This window comes from Colias croceus, chromosome 3 (genome assembly GCF_905220415.1).
Source record: "Colias croceus chromosome 3, ilColCroc2.1".
Classification (NCBI taxonomy): domain Eukaryota; kingdom Metazoa; phylum Arthropoda; class Insecta; order Lepidoptera; family Pieridae; genus Colias; species Colias croceus.
Genome location: NC_059539.1, coordinates 872,691 through 893,436, shown reverse-complemented (window position 1 = coordinate 893,436; position 20,746 = coordinate 872,691). Strand labels below are relative to the sequence as shown.

At 35.8% G+C, this 20,746-nt stretch overlaps 1 protein-coding gene across 1 annotated transcript; it reads left to right on the top strand.

Annotated features, from left to right (window-relative positions):
- Positions 1 to 75: 75 nt before the first annotated feature.
- Positions 76 to 20,746, top strand: LOC123705953. Its single transcript, XM_045655074.1, has 40 exons — positions 76 to 165; positions 843 to 1,092; positions 1,302 to 1,418; positions 1,997 to 2,112; positions 2,562 to 2,695; positions 3,309 to 3,483; positions 3,809 to 3,973; positions 4,174 to 4,320; positions 4,589 to 4,801; positions 5,007 to 5,062; positions 5,149 to 5,281; positions 5,621 to 5,758; positions 6,139 to 6,268; positions 6,464 to 6,609; positions 7,001 to 7,137; positions 7,468 to 7,595; positions 8,163 to 8,298; positions 8,519 to 8,636; positions 8,819 to 8,935; positions 9,148 to 9,279; positions 9,582 to 9,660; positions 9,860 to 9,990; positions 10,294 to 10,451; positions 10,776 to 10,958; positions 11,201 to 11,358; positions 11,676 to 11,799; positions 12,137 to 12,265; positions 12,896 to 13,062; positions 13,382 to 13,523; positions 14,031 to 14,166; positions 14,340 to 14,530; positions 14,834 to 14,999; positions 15,093 to 15,385; positions 16,029 to 16,231; positions 17,084 to 17,193; positions 17,612 to 17,743; positions 18,467 to 18,640; positions 18,884 to 18,962; positions 19,364 to 19,491; positions 19,697 to 20,746. Exons 1-40 carry the CDS (start codon positions 76 to 78, stop codon positions 20,744 to 20,746), a joined length of 6,711 nt encoding a protein of 2,236 aa, XP_045511030.1.

The window sequence follows — 20,746 nt, the reverse complement described above, 5'->3', positions numbered from 1 at the left end:
ATGAAATGATTATAAAGAAAAAGACGAAAAAGTTTATTTCCTAATTTGGCAAGACCTTTGTATTGTTTTTGTGCTATGAGAGAAAGTAAACCAAATATTGTCGATAGTAGAGGCAGTGATAATTCTAGAGATGTGGAACTGCTTGCTATTTTGGAAAGAGAAGAGGTACGTGGAGGTTATTTATTTACTACTAGCTTACCGCCCGCGGCTTCGCCCACTTTGTCTAAAACAAAATATACACTAAAACCTTCCTCTTGAATCGCTCTATCTATTAAAAAAAACCGCATCAAAATCCGTTGCGTAGTTTTAAAATTTTAAGCATACAAAGGGACATAGGGACAGAGAAAGCGACTTTGTTTTATACTATGTAGTGATAGGGATACAGTACAGCTTGTCTCCTGGAAAGAATATTTTCAAACTCGTCGGTATCTCTATTAGGAAGAGTCTATGATAAATCGTTCTTACCTTGCGACACAATAGTTTGTTATGTAATATGCCTATTTATTTTACGATCATATAGTATAGTAATAGGTTTTAATAACTTTTTAAATTTCCCTACAATGCTTTACTGCTCTTAAGTAAATTATTAGTATTCTGGCTAAGGTTTCAAGTTTAAGGTTTTATTCTATCGAATTCTAATCTAATCGAATCTATTAAATAAATCACAATCATTACCTTAGGGCCACTTTTCATTGTCAAACTATTATCGACAATAGTTTGAAAATGAAAAATGCGCTGCGCTGCGCTTCGCCATATCTGCGCCGAGCCTTAGATCCAATAGCTGCTGAAACAATGTCTTTACTCTAGAATATTCTAGAATGATATTGATGCAAATTTTATAGAAACAATATCCCATGTGGTGGTCGCACGACAGCATCATGCGCACCTTCTACCACCTCCCGAACAAGGCTCTATGGAATTGCTACATTTGCGCCATAGTCCTGGTAGCGTTGGTCCTGGTGGCCACAGTCAAGCTGAAGGGATCTCTCGTGGACTGGATATATAACGTGTCATATACGATTCATGTATTGGCCATTCTGTGCCAAGTGCTGGGACGGTTGCAGTATTCGTATATCGATTTTTGGACCGCTGGTAATTTTGTTTTGTAATATAAAAAGAGGGTTATGTTGTGGATGATGTAGGTATACCTTTTTTTTCGTTGAAGATTGTATGTTAATCTGTAAAATTAATTTGAAAATGAATTTTCCAACAAAAAAAATAGACAAAAGACAATATTAAAAGTAGATCTTTGATAACACTGAAACCATTTCCAGAAAGATAGTAGTTGTATAAATTTACAGTTAGTTTTCTGATGGATCTGTTCACGTATTCTCACTACATGGTGCAAACGGGTGATTTTGAGCTCTATGAGATTCTCTGCTATTACATGCGCCTGCACAGACCGTTGAGATATCTCTGTAAGTACATAACAAATGAAAACTTGCCTTGAATTCTTCTTTATTTACCTTTTTGATGTTGCCTATGAAGATTTGCTGAAGTATTTTTGAAGTGAAACTTTTTTAGGCGCGTAGAGAATTTCATGGTCGCGTCATGGCAATACCGTCACGTCATGGAGTAAGGCGACGATTTTGGTACCTTTGAATCATGCCAATGAAGTTTCACTTCTGACACAAATACGCTTTTTTAATTCTTATAGAATTTATTGATTTTTTTTACAATAAGCAAAATTTCTCAGCTAGGTCTACTATATTGGACGAGACAACTTCAGCAATATCACGCAATAGTGTTTTTTTTATTACTTGCACAGTAAATCAATAAATTGTCCTTATCCTTATTCCTTGTCCTTGTCTGAAATGTAAAATCACGCTTTTTTTTAAATACTCGTATTCTCTAGTTTTGCTCTACAATCATATACAAAGTAAGTAGTTAAATGGATTTGATGAGCCAATGTTCGTCTGATAACATTTATCAGTGTGTTAAGAATAGCTTTAATATGCGTTAAATTCTCCATCAATGATATGATCAAATGCTCTAGGGTCGTTAAACAACGAGAGTATGAAGGGAAGTGTTTTGGGCACTACACTGAAGTACTGCTACATATTCCTTGTGTTGAGAGTGACATGGGCTCTCATCTGGTTACGCTTGGGCATCGTTAGTATTTATATTTAACCTATATTTAATATTAAAACACTAGCTGCGCTCCGCGGTTTTACCCGCAGTGCTCCGCTCCTGTTAGTCTTAGCGAGAGGATATATAGCCTATAGCTTTCCTCGATAAATGGGCTATCTAACACCGAAAGATTTTTAGAAATCGGACCATTAGTTCCCGAGATTAGCACGTTCAAACAAACAAACAAACTCTTCAGATTTATAATATTAGTATAGATATTAAAACATAACAATTATGAAAAATCACGTTCCAACTCGATTTTGTATGGCGACACGATTGGCCACACAAACTCATCACTAAAATTTTAAGTCCATCGAGACCTTTCGGAGCATATTTAGAAAATACTGTACTTATATACATTATATTTATTTACACTAGCTCTTTATCTCCTAAACAGTTTTCTACATATTTAAAATCACTACTTTCCACAGTTTTCAGATGTATATAATAGAGAAAGAAAAGCCAATGTGCGACAGCTTTATAAACCAGGAAAGAAACAAGCGAGCGAACCAATACAGTTCATAATCGTCTTTTATATTTTGAATAAGATGTTTATACCAATTGGGTAATGTTCTAGCCACAAATTATTTAAATGAATGTTAAAAAAATATGCAGGTGAAAATAACATAAAAATATCATGTAGGTACATCTACAGGTAGCTTTTTTTTAATTGACACCCGCCATCTCAGGGTGTTGTCTAGCCTCCTCTGGAAAATAGTTCAGGGACTTGTATTTTTTTTGCTTTTTTTTATAGCATTAGAAGGCAAACGAGCAGACGCAATGGCCGATGTATGATGTTTTATGTCTATTACAAATAATAAATCATAATGCTATAAATTCTTCACATTTGTAAGCTAGACATGCTACGGTCTACCGTACAGGTATAATTGAGCTGGTGTACCAATCATAGGTAAGCTCAAAAAGTTACACGGGACTATCCCTACACACGTGGACTGTGGACGATGGACCTGTCAGGCATACCGTACCATGTCTGGCAGCCATTAAGAGGATATATATTATCCAATATACCAACAAAATGATAATATTATGGTGGAATGGTCAAGATACTTTAGCCGTAGTAACTATATTTTTGTAATTTGTCATCTATGGTAGAGCTAATAAATGATCGTAGAGTGTACAAGTAAATCCAAAACTTTATAAGACTGTACTAATAATAGGACATCTGTATTACCAATGAATGACGGGGAACGCATCGCGTCCCTACTAGTTATGCTGACCGGATGCTTTGTGGTGACGGGGGTGGCGGTGGCCTCTCTATCCCTGGTCATAAGCCTGTATATGAGACCAGAGGAAACTTTCCGGTCGAGATATAGACTGATTATGAAGGAAATGGTTAGATCTCAACTATTGCCACAATACTGTTATGGTACATACTAGCTAATGTCTTATTTTGGGATTCTTTTTATTCGCAATTTCACTGACTCCATTTAAATTTATTTGTTAGCATACATATAGCAGAATCTTTCTCCATATCCATAGGTATATAACAGAATATAAGGACATAAAATACTACAATATCATGTAGATCCCAGATGGCGAAATCATGAAAAAGATTTTGTAGATTTGCTGATCAAGATATTTTGATAATTAACTGGTATCAATTATGTTGCATACTATTATTTCTTTTTGTATCGTGAACCTAGTATTTTTTCTCCAGAAAGACTCCCACGTTCCACCAGGCCTGCGTCACAAAGTGGAGACGTTTTATAAGATGTACTGGCATAAACAGCGCGCAGTGTCTGCCACACGACTGCTGCCGATATTTCCGCCTACCCTCGTTGCCACCATTTATACCGATATTTACTTTAGGGCTACGCAAAAGGTACTTAGTGTTCGAAGGTCAATTTTAGAACTTTATAATGCTTATAGAAACTTTTTTTTTGGGTAGTGATACACCATTTATTCAAGTTGAGTTATAAGTTTAATTCAAGTTAAATTATTAAAAACTTTTATTTATTTAATATTTTTACAATTTACCCATAACATGATTTTTGCATCACCAGTTATTATTTACATCCATAGAGTCGTATTCTACGCGAGCTTTCATATCAGTTCTTATCAGAATTGGCGAAGAAAATGCAAACGATTCACTACATACCCGGCGATGCTATAATAAAGAGAAATACTAAGAAATCCTCTATTATTTACGTTACTTATGGTGATGTAGAGGTGAGTAAAAACACAATAAAATTACTTAGTTAAATATTATTTTGACCCAATTACACCATTAGAAGAAGTTCTATTACATTCTATTTAGAACGTGGAAGAATAGATGATTAATTTATGAACATGTTTCTAGCAGCTCTACATAATAACTCTTATACATAAGTTATTTTCTTGAATGAATAGTGAATAGATTTCCACATAATATATTAATGGAGCTTAGTCGTTCAACGACTATAACACTAAGTATCCAAATAAAGCCTTATTTCCACAGATGTTAACAGCAGAAGACGACTCGACAGCGATACTACGCATGACGCGCGGCACGATCCTTTCCCCATACGCAGGGTGCGTGGCGGCGTGCGGGCGTGCGCACGTGGACATCCGCGCCGCGACCTTCTGCGTCGCGCACGTACTGCACGCGGCCGAGCTGTGGAGGACGGCGCTGCGGTACGGCCAGGGCAGCGTTATACTGGGCGCGTTCTATGTGAGTGGAATATTGTACAGATGGAATATACGACTTCATGACGTCGAAATGCGGAATTGATGCGATATAGCTAGAGGAAGAGGACCGTGATATTGGACTCCTTTTCAGTATTGATCACAGATATTTGCCATATTGTCAGAAATATTTTGTGTAACGACGTACGAAAAGCTCGAAGACTGGACTGTCAAAATATTTTTTTTTCCAGGATCATTTCGAGAGAGTCAAACGGCACTATTTGTGGAAAAATCCTGAAGTTGCACCGTGTGTACATTTAATTTTATTTTTGTATTTTGAATTCTATCCCAAAATTAAAACAATCACAAAATATACTATTTGTCTGTGTCCAGATTCAAGAGCAGTATTTTGCATTTCAAAAGGAAATTGTTAGAGTTGAAAAAAGCTAAGGATGAGAACGAATTGCCTCAGCTTGCGAAGACAGACGTGATGATGGAAATTGCTGGATCTTATGTGATGAGAAATGTAAGCTATGATACGAAACTATGTAGTGCTATACCACGTTATACATAAAAAGTGGGCTGGAGAGCCAGATTCTTTTTTAACATGTATAGTTTTCATAACATTTTTTTTTCTTTCTCGTACATTACTCATATTCATAATCAATTCCCTTACATCTGTGTTAGTTGAATAAACACCATTTTATTTAAATAAATTACATTTTAAATGACCAACAATATTATAATACGAGTAAACCTCCTTTTTATGTTTTATTTGGCGACATAGACCATGCTCCTACTCCTCTGTCTACGTCAAATTATGATGTTAAATAAATATTAAATGATAAATAAATACCTACCTCAGAGGGCAGACGCATCACTCACGGAGGAATCCGACGCCATATGCCTCCGCACGACGTTTCCTTGCATCCTGCAGCCATCATCCTCGCTGCTGGTGGCCTGGCACTCGTTCGTCACTTGCTTGATAGTAGCTGTTTGTATTGTGCGTATTGGTTTTTTTACCGTTTTAGATTATAGAGAATAATTTTCTAATACCTTGCAATTTTCTTTTGCTCAAAGTGCTACCACTTTTGCATAAAACCACTTTGAGCAAAGCGCAGCCTACTCTATCTGTGTTCATAAACATTTATAAAAGTTTACATGAATATAAAATTTATGAGGTTGAATATTGTACTGTTAGCTGTAAGTTGCATCATAAATAAAGTGGGAAAATAGATTTTCCATATTTTTTGCTAAAGTTATGGCCTATAAACTTATGGTATGGAATTGAAGGAAATTCGAATGTTGTACAATAGAAAGATGCATTTTAATTTATTATTTGGATATCTTATATCTGATATCGGATTCAATATATAATTTTAGACTCATCCGTACTATATGGTGTACAAGAAAGAGATTCCAATAGGATTCCGATTCTACGACTACGCTGTGACCACCGTTTTCATATTCGACCTAATAGTCCACCTGTCCACTGGAGATAATGTTGAAGATGGTTATTTGTTTTTTCATTTTTATAATATTAGCGTAGTTGTTTGAAGCAATTAGAAAACCCTCTCAGATTAACTTTTGCTGCTTTCTGAAAAACATCACCCCTTTAAAATGACCAAGTGATTCGTTATTTTTGAGATTTTAAATTGGGAACACTATTCTTTAACAGTTTTCTCTTCTTCAACGTTTTTTTAACTAGGTGTACCAATAACTCTTGCGCAAACAGCATCCCAGCAGGCACGAAGCCGTTGGTTCCTTCTCGATGTGCTTGCTACTTTACCCATTTTTGAGTTCATAAAAGATGGCCATTTTGCTGGAATGAACAAAGTCGCTCGATTACATAAGGTAAAAAACAACCAATTATTTTATATTCCGAGACCTTTTAATTAATTTTGCTATTTTCCCTTGCCCAACTACTTTACTTATCGATTTTATATGCATAAATATTGATGATTACGTACCTTTCCTGCTATGCCTAAAGTCTCACTAAGATGCAAAGCCGCTCGATTTTAGCTCAAGCTTAGCGTTATAGTATGGTAGGGTGGTAAAAGTTTTTATGCAAGTGTGTCGTCAACGAAATATCCTCTATATCTGAATTCTGAACCATTTATAAACCTTGGTATGAAACATATCCTAATTATATTGCAATACGCCTACGCCACATAAAGCAGAATATAAATGGTTAAAAATTTGTATTCTCTATAGATGCCATATAAATTATAGTATCTACATGCAGGTGTTCCGCATGCTAAAGGCGGTGGAGGACGAGTGCGTGTACCACAGCAACCTGCTGCGCTTCTTCTCATATTCTTTGCTGCTTCTGATCGCCTGCTACTTGCTAGCCGCCCTGCAGCAGGGCTTTATGTGCTATGGGTCTGTTTACGTTGCTCTAGTTCTACTTGTGTTTCAATTGAATTATGAGTGATGCTAATAAATACATGGTACGATAAGGCCAGAAAATTTTTACCATAGATTTTTATATTTTCTTGGTTTGCATAAGATTTTATAACCAGTGGTCATTTTAATCCAGTATCGACAAAAATATTACTTAAACACACTTATGACACATATAAAATTTAGATAAATTTATCACTGATGAAATAAATCGCTATTACAATCTCACATTAGGTTCTTCTTTTTCTAAAGAGTGAAATTGAAATAAAACGATTAAAAATATTTTCATTTTTTCATTTTAACATTCAGTTTCGGCTACTGCCTCGTGAAGAATATAACACACTCGCCATTCTGGAAAGCTGAGCCACTGGACGATACAGTCGAGAGCAGACTCACGTTCAGCCTCTACTGGTCCATATCAATGATTACTTTTACATGTATGTACTTAGTACTAACTACATTTAAATGTTCAAAAACAGATATTGTAATTTGTACACTGTTATGTAGGACGTATAAAGTGTTCAAAAATTCTGCACAGGTAGGTAATTATAGATACTGTTTTTGAAAATAGATAGATAAATACTGTTTTGGCGTTGGGTATAAAATCTTAAACTCGCGTCAGGACACGTGGCCTGATCGAAAAAGCGTAAGACGGATTTTTTTTAGCCCTTATATTCCATGCGTAAGACGGATACCATTCCAAAATATCAAACATGCTGAACGTTAATAATAATCAAGTTTTCACTTCTGCCGGCACTCCCGGAGTGCAACCCGTCTTTTTTTTAAAAACAACACGAATTACGTAAAGGCAAAAATATAAAAAAGTGGTGGGTACAAATGATAGCTCCAAGCAATGTTAGTTAATTTTTTTTTAAGCCCATTGGAACCTTCTGAATCATAATTTATCCATAATAACAAATTTACGACGCAATTGCGTATAAAATATAATAATGTCTCAATCATTAGCTTTTAAAAGGAATATAATAACTCCAAAAACTTCCCAGCACATATGGAAGATGTCGGCCCTGGGAATGAAGAAAATGTTATCTACATCATGCTGGTACTCGAGCTGTGTATAGTTTTACACATCTTCATGGAAGCTGTCTATTCTGCTACTATTATGGTCACTACTGCTATGAGGTCTGGTTCTTCCTCTTCTCTATTCTCTTTCTCTTCCTTGTATATTCTTCTTATAATATAACTCCAATCCATCTTGAAAAAATGTATCACACAAAGTACTTATATCTTGATCCAATTCAATTGATTCAGCATTTTAGGTGAAAATCTAAAGTAATTTCAAAAATAATAGAATTTAGTAAAATTTTAGTTTTTTTTAGTTAATATATAAAACATGTTCCAGGGAGAATTATGACGCATGTATTGAAAATGTGACAAACTTTTTGAGACGTAATGAGGTCGAACCAATTCTGATACACCGCTTCAAATCTTATTTGGAACTCTGCTGGTATACCGATAAGGTGAAAATATAATCATAATGGTAATGATGTCGTATTGATAAGGGTATATTGAGAAACAAATGAGTGTGGCACTAGCTACACTCATTTGCCACTAGACCATAATGATGGGTGTAAAATTAATGCGTAATCTTGCAGTTTTATTTTATTAAAATTTGAAATTAAGTATATTTTGTGAAAAACAGGCATATTCTATGACAAATAAGAGGAAGTCGATATTCCACGACTTGCCACCACACGTGCACCAGGACATCGTAACGAGGCAGAGGAGTAAATATATGCTGTGCATACCGTTTATGAAGGTAAGTTGTCTATATAGAGGTGTTCTGAATGCTTCGTAATAACAGAAGATTTCAATTTAAAGCAGCAGTTTTTATAATAGATACATGTTTGTCATTATTTTTTTTAATGGCTGGATTTTGACGAACTTGTTCCTGGATGTTCTAGATTCTTTACATTCGTCTCAAATTAGATCTTAAAATAAACTTACTGATATGTTTAAAATCAATTTTAGTTCCTTCATAAAGAGGAATTGAAAACCATATCGTCAAACGCGCGGCTCTTCTGTTCGTGTCCAAATGAAATACTTCTGAGCACTGGGGACATGTCGAATGAGATGTACGTCATCAAGCAGGGCATTTGTGAGGTATAATGTTAATTTCGAAGAGGTTGAAATTGTGTTTAAAAATTATTTCAAACTCGGCTGCTTTCGCGTGGTTCTGTTAAATGACAAACATATTATATTTGAATTAAATTCCAAGAACATGAATAAATTACCTAATATTAATAAATAACTTCCTTTTAAATTTAAAACCTAGCAGACGTTGGTTGATCATAAACGATTATGAATTTATTGTCCAGCAATGTAACAATAAAAAAAAACCATCAAAAGTATAAGAAGTAGAGGTAGTACTGCGTACATATATGGTTATATTTTTTGTTAAAAAGGTACTGTGTCCAGTTACCAAGACGGTGGTTGGAGAGTTATCTGCCAGAAATCATTTTGGAGTCGTCGCTTGTTTATTGCGTATGTAAATATTTTAAATTGTGCAGAAGTAAATGTATCAAAATCTATTAATTACTACTGAATAACACATCTAATAAATGTTAATAGATTTAAAGGATGTCGTTGTTCCCTTGATTGCTTTTATTCGTTCAAAATTTAATTAACATAAGAAAAAGAAGGGAACAATGATTGGTTTTCAAACTTTTGGAAATTTTCCCAGGATTACCAACCTTTTACACAATTCGAGCAGTGACGCACGTGCAAGTATTTTCTCTATCACGGAAGTATTTACTGAACGCTATCGAGATACCCCAAATAAAGGATGCCATTGATCACGTCAAAGAATTGCCTGTGAGATATTTTATTGCATTCCTTCAAATGCTTTTCATTTAAATATACAATTATTTTCAACCAGAGTGAAAAGAGCTTCTTCTTATTACTATGCGACTGGAAATTACATTGTAAAATGCAATTATAATAAACCAGCTATGGTTTTCATAGCAAATGGCGCCTCTATTGTAGCTTAAATTTTTGCTTCACTTTTAATTCCAGGGGAAGGCTCTTTAAATTTGTCCTGTTTTGCGAGACGCCCTTTTTTGTCTTATTTACTAAAAATTTGTCGACATACTGTTATAATTGTGAATTATATCTCAGGAATACGAGTATTTACAAACCCCGTTCCCACCCTTCGTTTGGTACGAGCCCGCGCCACCCACGCCTTGTGTGGAGCGCTTCCCATTGCCGAGGAAACATGAGAAAGATTTCGCGTTCCTGCATCCTTTTAATAGACTTGGCTTCTTGTCTGTTCTGAGGTACGAATAGGCACTGACAGATATATATGTAGAATACAGAATACCATAAAATACCTACATTTGTAGTTGTAGTAAACTTAATTCAGATGTCTACGTTTTTAACATATCCTTTATTCAATTCTAACATAAGTCTTAATCTTAATTCTTTACCTGTTTGGTTTTTAGCATGCGTAGGTACACTATGCTGATATAATATGTCCTAACCTAAACTGCTAAAATATACAGACAAAATATCATGTTTTCCAAATATTATCTATTAGGTACTTCATTAAAATTCTGTTTCTCACTATATCTGTTTCAAAAGCCTTCAACAAATAACAATAGATACATCTTCCCACGCTTCACGATCCGCCCTGACGGGCCGTACCTCGCCCGCTACGAGTGGCTGCGCGCCGCGTGCGCGCTGCTCAGCGCCGCGCTGTTCCCCGCGTACGCGTACCTGAAGGAGTATTGGGGCTTCGTCGAGACCGTGGGCAACGTGCTCGACCTAGCCGCTTATTTGGATATGTGAGTATTGGTACATTAACTTTTTTGATTCTATTAGGATATAAGAGAACAGTTAGAAGATAGAGAGAAGCGTCGTATGGTACTTATAGCTATATACGCCGTGTAGAAGCATTGGCAACATAAAATTACTTAAAACTACGCCTCATATGAATTTAGTAGAGAGTCGTCATACTTTAAAACCAGAACAATTTTATAGAAATCACACCTGTAATTACTTAAAAATTAAAAGTGTGCTACTCTAGATTGCAACGAATCCTCGTGGGCTACTACAACGAAAAGGGCTTGCTGGTGTACCACCCCGCGAGCACGGCCGCTCACTATTTGAAGGGCACCTTCCTGATTGACCTGCTTGCCTGTCTGCCACTTGAAAAACTGGAGCTGAACGTTAAGGAAACGTATGGTAGCGTATTTTATCTACTGTCTTTCATTGTTAGCAGACTGGTAACTGGTATTTGATGAATACGATCCGCTTTAAAAAAGGGTTAAGTAATATTGATAACGATGAACTAACAGACGAGAATCTATTTGGTATTAAATCTATATATTTTAGAATAGGTCACGTTTCGTGAGAAATTTCAATAATTTTCACGTTGAGAAGACCTTTAGGAATAATTTTAACGCCTTGGACAAAGAGATTGAAATATTAAAAGGTTAGGTTAACTAATTGTGTCAACGATTGTGCTTGATCTTATAATAAAAGCTTTGTTTCTGGTACAGAGGGTCAATACCATCTGCGGCCCATGTCACAGTACTTGTGTCTGAACCGTTTGATCCAGCTCTACCGGACGCCCAGTGCACTCATCAGCCTTAAGGGATATGTTCGACGGGACATTATTATTGTGTATGTATCCTAACGAATCTATTCCTAAACTAAACTCTTCCTCCATCAGATTACCTTACCTCACCCACCCTTTGATATTCATTCTTATGATTTGCATTAAATCAATTAAAATATTCAAATCTACAACTACATACTTAAATCTTTAAAATAATTACCGAATATTCTGGATATTGTTCTTGTTTTGTTTATATTGAAAATATGATATACGGTTATGTCTTTTTAAAAGATAACAGCTAAGATATACTTAGTCGGCTGATTTTCACGTAAAGCACATATTGATCTATATTCACATAAAGCACATATTGTTTCCTTCATTTTGCATTAAATTGTTGACCAGTTTGAAAGCGATTCCGCCGTTTCTGGCACTATTGAACGTGCTGACCTGCCTCATCATCTTTAACTCTGTCAAACTGCTTGAGTCTAAAGAGGGCAAAAAGTTCATACCTTTCAATGACGATGGTGGATCGTGGATATACTTGTATCAGAATGTGTGTGAGTTACATTACTTTATAACTCAACCCATACCTAGTAATAGTTACATTATTTTGTAAATGCTTTTGAATCACACAATCCTAATTCATCAGATTACAATATTAATTAGAATAGAATGTAATATTTAAATCAGATTGAGATAGATGGAATAATTTAAATAACTTGTTTAGATTTCTTAGGCTGGTTGCAGAGCTTGACCGACCGTCGGTCCTGACGATACGCATCAACAATTGTATGGCTATGACACTAATGCGCATGACAATACGCGTGCGTATGGTCGGTCTAGATAAGAAAGGTTTTATGAATTTCCATACATATGACAAGCGCGACTGACGTACGCACTGATGGTCGGTCAAGCTCTGCAACCAGCCTTAATCTTAAAATCCTAATTGGCGACCATTTCCTTGGTACTTTTGTTAACGACCATCTCCTTGGTACTTTTGTTAACATAGCGATTAGCGTTGAACCGTTAAGAACTGAATCTCCCTTTGAGTGTGGTAAATAAAAAAAAAACTCTGTCAAGACGGAAGGCTAAATCTATTTGCCACCATGATCAGATGATCATCACGTTCATACCCCATAGAGCTACACGTTATTTCACAAGAATATTGAATTTGAATACAGTCCGTTTCAACATAACCGAGAATCCTTGGAACCTGCACTTGGCGTCGTACTTCTGGGCGGTGTACGAGACCACCAGCACGGGTTACGGCACGTTCAACCCGACCAACTTCTCGCTGATGAGAATTCTTATCGCTGGCATGATTATTGGTTAGCATTAAAGAAAAACTGATTCTATGTATTCTTAGAAATAATTGTTGAAGTCTTATGTAGATATTAAGCGAAGAAATTCCTTGCTTGATGGCTGTATAGTGAAAAGAATGTTAATCAGTTGGTAGAGTGAACTATGCTGATAATGGCAATGGTCAATGGGCAATAGAATGACCATTATTCTTGTGACATTAGGTTTCGTCGCTTAACAAATCTTTTCCCTGTAAATTAAAGCTGATTAGGAGTTTACTTCAAAATTTGAAAATATTAAACTTATATAGCTTTATTTTAATAAATATAACCCAAAGATGTTTTCCAGGAGCGATGATAACAACATACTTCTCTGTGCGGATAATCAGCACGCGCTCGAACGTCAACAAGTCGCTGGCGTCATTCCAGCAGCACATTAAGGACATCGCTCGGTTCATGAAGCGGGAGAACTTGGACCCCCGGCTTAAGAAGTAATGAGAAGTGATGTTGTTTAATTGGCAAAAAAAAAAGATATTTGAAATATTGTGTATTAAGAATTTGGTTATTTTATATCCCATTTATAAAGAATCGCTATAAAGATTTTGAAAAAAATTGGTTGGCTCTTTGTAATGTCAGATTAATAGATTATTATGTAATTCACATGAAAAGGGTCAACTCACACCAAAAGAGCGTCGAAGCGCAGCGAAGCGGAGCGCTGAGAAACTCGAGCCCGCGGCGCCGCGGGCATCCGCGCGACTCGTTCGAGTTTCTCATGCGATAATAAGTATTATAGTAATGAAAATAAAGTTAAAATTCATATGACACGGAAACTGCGCTTCGCTTCGCTGCGCTTCGACGCTCTTTTGGTGTGAGTTGACCTTAACTGTTCAACATGTTATTCAGTTAGTTTCAGTTTTGCTGTCTTTTCCTTATCATCGAAACTGCCAGACTTATTAACCTAATAAAAATATCCTAATAATTTGACCTTTGCAATTCAGACAAGTGCTCGAGTATTACAAGCACAAGTGGGATAGAATGGCGGGCATGGACTACCGGAAAGTGCTGAAACTGTGCGATCAAATTACATTACGCACGGATGCTATATTACACATCTATGGCCCTACGTTCTCTAAGGTTTTAATCGATAAACTAAGTATAACTTATACATACATGTAGACACTATAATTTTACTTTTATTGCAAATTTTCTTAATATGCTGTCGGTTAACGGAAAATTAAGCGTATTTTTCTGGTACTTAATACAAACCAGTTTTATTTTAAGGTAAACTAAAGTTTCTCCTCTTTTAGTGTCCCATAGTGAATAAATGTGAAGTATCGTTATTACGTATGATCGGTCGAGCTGTGCGCACGCTACATTTCCTAAAAGACACTAAAATTATTTCCCGCGACGATGTCGTCACAGACCTGTATTTCGTTGACCAGGGCGTGCTTGAAGTACGATATGAAGATATGGAGAGTGTTCAGTTGGGGAAAGGAAGGTAGGTGAAGTATGGGGAACAATGAGACAAATATAGTTAAAAAGTGTCTTTAAGTAAGACAATATGATTACAATCTTTAATTTGAACACTACATAGAACAAGAGAAATGGGGGAAGCTAATTAAATCTATGAAATGACACTACCTTTGCTCTTCAGATTCTTTTTTCGGATTCTTAATAAATCTCCGTCATCTAACGTGAAGATTTCCTCTAGATTACTGGAATATTTGTTAAGATCATTGTTTAATTTATTATTTAATCTTTTGATGATATATTTAGATTTAATTTAACATTTACTTATCAGCATTTTTGGGAACTTAAGCTATGTGGAATCTAATCGATCCCCAGTGGAAATAATATCAATCAGCCAAGTTCATCTTCTCCATATAAATACATTAATATTCCATGGTATTATTGCTGATTTTCCAATTGTCATTGATGAATTAATGGCTCGTTTAAAGTATAATCAGGTAAAGAAATAAAACAAACTTATTTTATATTAAACTAATAGAATATGTTTTCTTACAAATTCTAAAGATCCATAACTGCGTATATTTTTTCAGAATTACGTCATTGGTTTGGAGGAAATTATAAAACCAGATAAAAAAGAACTCTCAACTTACCATATGGTCAGACTCGGCCAAAGATTCCTCAATTACACCCTCCATAAGACATCTTTAGTCCAAATTTACTTGATCACCATATCTCTTGCGTGCATCTACACCGATGTATACAACGCTGGCTATCAAGATAATAGAACTAGTCTCATAATTTGTCTGTACTTGATGGATTTAGGGTTCTCCTGGAAGTTCTTAATTAAATATTTTCTGCCGCACTCTGTTGATCAGAATAATGAGCTGATGACATCGCTCTGGAAGGATAGAAAAAGGTTAGTATTTCTGCTCATGTTTTTTTCTGAGATGTGATGTGAAATATAAGGTTTATTTGAAAGATTTTACCATTATTATATTTTATCGATTTATTTATTCTTTCATTTCACCATCAGTCTTCTTCACTTATCCTTATATTCGTTCTAAATGTATCGCGTTATTTCAGATATTTTGAGCGTGAATTTAAAATGGATATTATATCGGTCATACCATTTGAATTACTGTGTCTGTTAAGTTCTAATAACAGACTCTTGATATTTTCGTGGTTGCGACTCAACAGATTTTTTCGCATCGTGAGTAATGTAGTACCTATTTTATCAAACACTAATTTTGTTCATGTATAGAGTTATGTATTTAGCAAACACAGAACAGTAAAAACAAAAAGAAGTGCTATAATGTCATAATTAGTATGAAAACCAGTGTCGCCAAACCCACACATTTAAACCGATAGTTATACAGTACACTACAAGTAAACTATATGCCTTTGATTGGACAGCTTAATTTGATTAAAAACTGACTTAGGTTATAAATATAACTATGTAATATGTCAATTGTATTTTTCGAGCTAAAGATAAATTCCCAAGCTTTAGAAAATTTTCTCATTGCAAGCTTTTCTTCCATTTTCTTCAAGGTGACCGTCTACAAGTGCCTTCAGAAGCGCCAAGAAAGCATCTCCTCCAACCTGATCCTCACCACCACCATCTCGGTATTTATCTGGATGACCCTGTTCATCCACGTGTCGGCTTGCTGCTGGTACTTCATTGGGGTTATGGAAGAGAACGCTGAAGTTGGTTCATCATGGTTTTACAACGGTGAGACGAAGTTCTTTTTCTTTCTTTAAAATAGGTTCATGAACACCAGAGACTTACGACTAAGATTTTTGAAGTGAAAACTTCTTTAGCGGCGTTGGGTATAAAATAAAAAGCGTAAGACGGATGTTTTTTTTTAGCCCTTATATTCCATGCGTAAGACGGATACCATTCCAAAATATCAAACATGCTGAACGTTAATAATCAAGTTTTCACTTCTGCCGGCACTCCCGGAGTGCAACCCGTCTTTTTTTTAAATATAAAGTGGGGAAATCTTACCTAAGATAGCCACAGCTCCCGGGGAAGGAGCTGTGGGTTATGTCGGATTCCTACCGACTAAAACCCCACTGTGTACCAACGCGCTGCTTCAGACGGGATGTGGGAACACTATCGCAATCTTTTGCATGTTCCGCCCAGCAGTTGCCCGTTTCCAGGTCCTCCGCCAATTGCCTGTTTCCAGGCCCCCCACCAATGGGTAATTACCCACCCCAGCGCAAGCTAGCACACGGGCTCACACCACTCGCTCGCCGACGATGGATTGTCTCTACAATACTCAATTAATTTAATGTTTCTTAAGTGAATTCCCGTGTTCCCTAGTGAGATAAGGGGCAGATGCATTATTCATACATCTGTTTCACTGATCGATGTTCCTTAGGGATAAGTAGGTGATCAGCCTTCTGTGTCCTGCCAGACCGTGAATTTTTTCTTTGTATCCATCGGGAATCGAACCCAGGACCCCGGTTCTAAGCTCACGCGTCAACCATTGTACCTACTACCTAGTATCTAATCTGTGACTGTACCAAGGAGGCGGTCAAATTTTTCTTAATAGCACTATATTTTTTCTATCTTTCTTAGAGGATGGATATTATCTATGTTGGAACAAATACATCTGCTCGTTGTACTTTGTGCTGACCACGTTCACACAGAATGGTGTTGGTGACATCTTGCCCAAGAAACAATCAGAAGTAAGAGGATCATTTTAATCTATACTAATATTATAAAGCTGAAGGGTTTGTTTGTTTGTTGGTTTGATCACGCTAATCTCAGGAACTACTGGTCTGATCTGAAAAATTATCTCGGTGTTAGATAGCCTATTTATCGAGGAAGGCTATAGGCTATAAATATCATTACGCTAAGACCAACAGGAGCGGGGCCATGCGGGTGAAACCGCGACGTGCATCTAGTATATTATATTGTCCAAAAAAACCTAGAGTACTTTCTAAATTGAGTATAACTACATATTGATGACAGTCCTAATTTGATATTATGTGTTCCCTAATCTAGACTCTGAGTTATTCCATGATAAAGCAGCATTTCCCTAAACGACCGTCTTCAAATGCTTCGATGGTAAGTATAACAAAAATCATAGCCATTTCATTTCAGGTGATATTTGTATCGGTTCTGCAAATGCTCTCCATCATGATATACATGATCTACGTGGGAGAGTTTTCCAACATTATACAGTATTACTCATTCCGCTCGTTTGGTTATTATTGCAAGATAATGGAGCTACAGGTATGGAACCAATTCTTATTAAACTATTTTGTGATTTCGTTTAATTACTTATACAGTTTTGGTGTGTAATTTATTTTAGTTTTTAATTTGAATTAAACATTTTACAAAACAACATTAATTATATAAAACAAAATTCACTAGAAGTGTTAGAGATTATTTAAACTTCTAAATTACGTTTCCTTTGAACTAAAATCAACTGGACCAGTTATTCACAAAACAATACATTCATTACAATTGTTGTTCTAACCGGCATCAATCATCTTGATGGATCAGGGTTTGTTACGTCAACGATTGTGTGGAAGTTCTAGAAAATTAGCTGCATTAATGAGCTCAAACGAGTTCAAAGGAAAATATTTTTACGAACGTGCCTTGTTAATCATGGCAACTGCTTGTTTATTAGAGTGGTTTGGAGAACTAAAGCAAACAGGGACTGGATGCCTGGTAAAAAAGATAAATTTAAAATCGATTCGGGATTATAAATGTGTTCAAAACACGGAGGTTTAAAGTAAAATCATCAATTTCAAACATAGATATCGAGACAGCTCAAATATTAAATGTCCCGTAATTGATCTAAAAATCTATGGTCGGAAGGGTACAGAAAACTAGCACGGCCCCTCGTCAAAATTCATCTATCAAATGAATATCGACAAGAAACAAGAGACTAGAAGAAAAATAAATTGGCCAAGATCCTTTTTAATTTCAGTATACGAGTATTAATTTCAGGAATTCTTAAAGAACAATCGCGTATCAAGAAACCTCGTTAATCTGGTTCACAAATACTCTATACACCTCTGGACCGAGTCTCGTGGGGTCCAGCTACCAATCTTCTTGAAAAAAGCACCAAATTGTATCAAACTTGAGGTGATGTCGGCGGCTTATTTGCATCATCTTTGTGCGGTAAATAGCCATTAGTTTATTAATATTCAGTGTCCACAACGAATTTTCTTTTATATTGATATTAAATCGTCCTCTTTTTTTGTCTAGAGCAGTAGTTTTTCTCGTGATTTCACGTCGATCAATATTTTAATGTCTTTAATTTCATTTATTAATTACCTTCTAATTGAATTATATTGAAAACTTTTGTCTTTGTTAGTTAATTCGATTTCTGTTTACTCCTCTTATAATATCAATTTATTTCAGCATCCTATATTTAGGCAGTGTGAGCCAGTGTTCCTGCGGCAGCTGGTTGGATGCTTTCAGCTTTACACGTATAATAAAGGTGATTATAGTCTTCTAACTTTCGGCCCGCGGCTTCGCCTGCGTTTTATAAGAAAAATCCGCATAGTTCCCGTTCCCGTGTGATTTCCGGGATAAAACCTATCCTATGTGTTAATTCAAGTTACCCTCTATATGTGTGCTTAATTTCATTGCAATCGGTTCAGTACTATTTGCGTGAAAGAGTAACAAACACCCACATACATATCCTCACAAACTTTTACATTTATAATATTATTAATTATTAGGATTAGTAGGATTGTCTACTTTATATCAAAGATAAGATAGTAACGAAATTGTTTTTGGTTCATAATGTAATGAGTTTTTTTTTTTCATTTTGCCAGTTGAAATTAGTTCCTTAAACCCAAAGTAAAAAGAAATATTAAAGCATAGATTGTTTTGTAGGAATGCCAGTGGTCAAAGAAAATGAGAGAACAGACAGCATGTATTTTGTACACTCGGGTCGAGTTTTGGAAACTTGTGAAAGCGACAGCACCACACGACTGTACTTCGCTGGAGAGAGCTTTGGAACTGTACGTGTTGCATAAACTTTAGAGGAGTAATAAATTACTAGTGCTTGTTCGTTTTATTGATAAGATACTTATAAAATAAATGTATTTGTCCCATGCTTAGTTTTCTACCACTACCATGTTATAATAATAACAGTTATTTTGTTAATGAACTTTTAATCTATCGTTATTCTGTGGTTATTCATTAATTTCCTATTAATAATTTCAGATATATGGTCTTATCCACAACCTGCCTTACGCGTATTCCTACATTACCGTCATGAAGTCTCAAGTTTTGAGTCTCTGCCTTGGAGACTGGATCAATTTATTATCACATTTTCCTGATAGCAGGGAAATAATTGAAAAATCTTTGAAGTTTGATGACAGTTCCCCTGGTAGTAAACCAGATCGATCCAGAAAAGAGCGCAAAGTAACAATTGCAGAAAATACTGTAAGGATCACGCCAGAGAAACCTTCCACATCCGAGACAAAGACAGAAGAAGCACTCTTACATGAAGAAAAACAACAAACAATTCTAGATTATCTACCACCTATAGAACCATTAGATCATGATGAAACTGTCGATTTACCTGAAAATTATTTATGGCCAACAGACAACAGGCGACATTCCCTTGAAGATGAAAAGACTTTAACAGAAGCAACTGATAACGATCAGTTAGATTTAGAAGTGACTCAGAGTGAGTCAACAGATCTTCCAAAAATTAATATAACAGATCAAGATTTACTAAATGAAGAAGTTCAGGAAGCTACTGATGCGTTACTTGCTAAACTAGAAGGTACCGATACATCAACTGATGAAAAACGAAGAACACGATCATTCGTCATTGAAAAACTAAAACGAGAGATATCTGAAGGAATTTTGGAAGAATTAACTCACATGAAAAGTGTTGAAGACTATATTTTAGAAAGATATGGTGAAGACACCATAGTGGAAGAACCTACTGAAACAACTGTAGGTGTTGATGATGTCCAGCCAACATCAACAGCTCGTTTAAAGCACAGTGTACACGTTCGTTATGGCGAAAATACGGAAGACACGAAACACGCAACACTGGATTCTCATGAAATAAAACCTATCCGAGATTTATCTACGAATGAGAAGAATTTTAATTCCCTTGATAGTGACATAGATCCAAATGTTGTCATTGAAACAGATAGCATGGAGTCAACGGAAACATTAATGGACAGTGACAGTGAGTCAAGTATAGGCGAGGAGATAATAAATTTAAAGAAGAAGAAGAAGAAGAAGAAAAGTTAA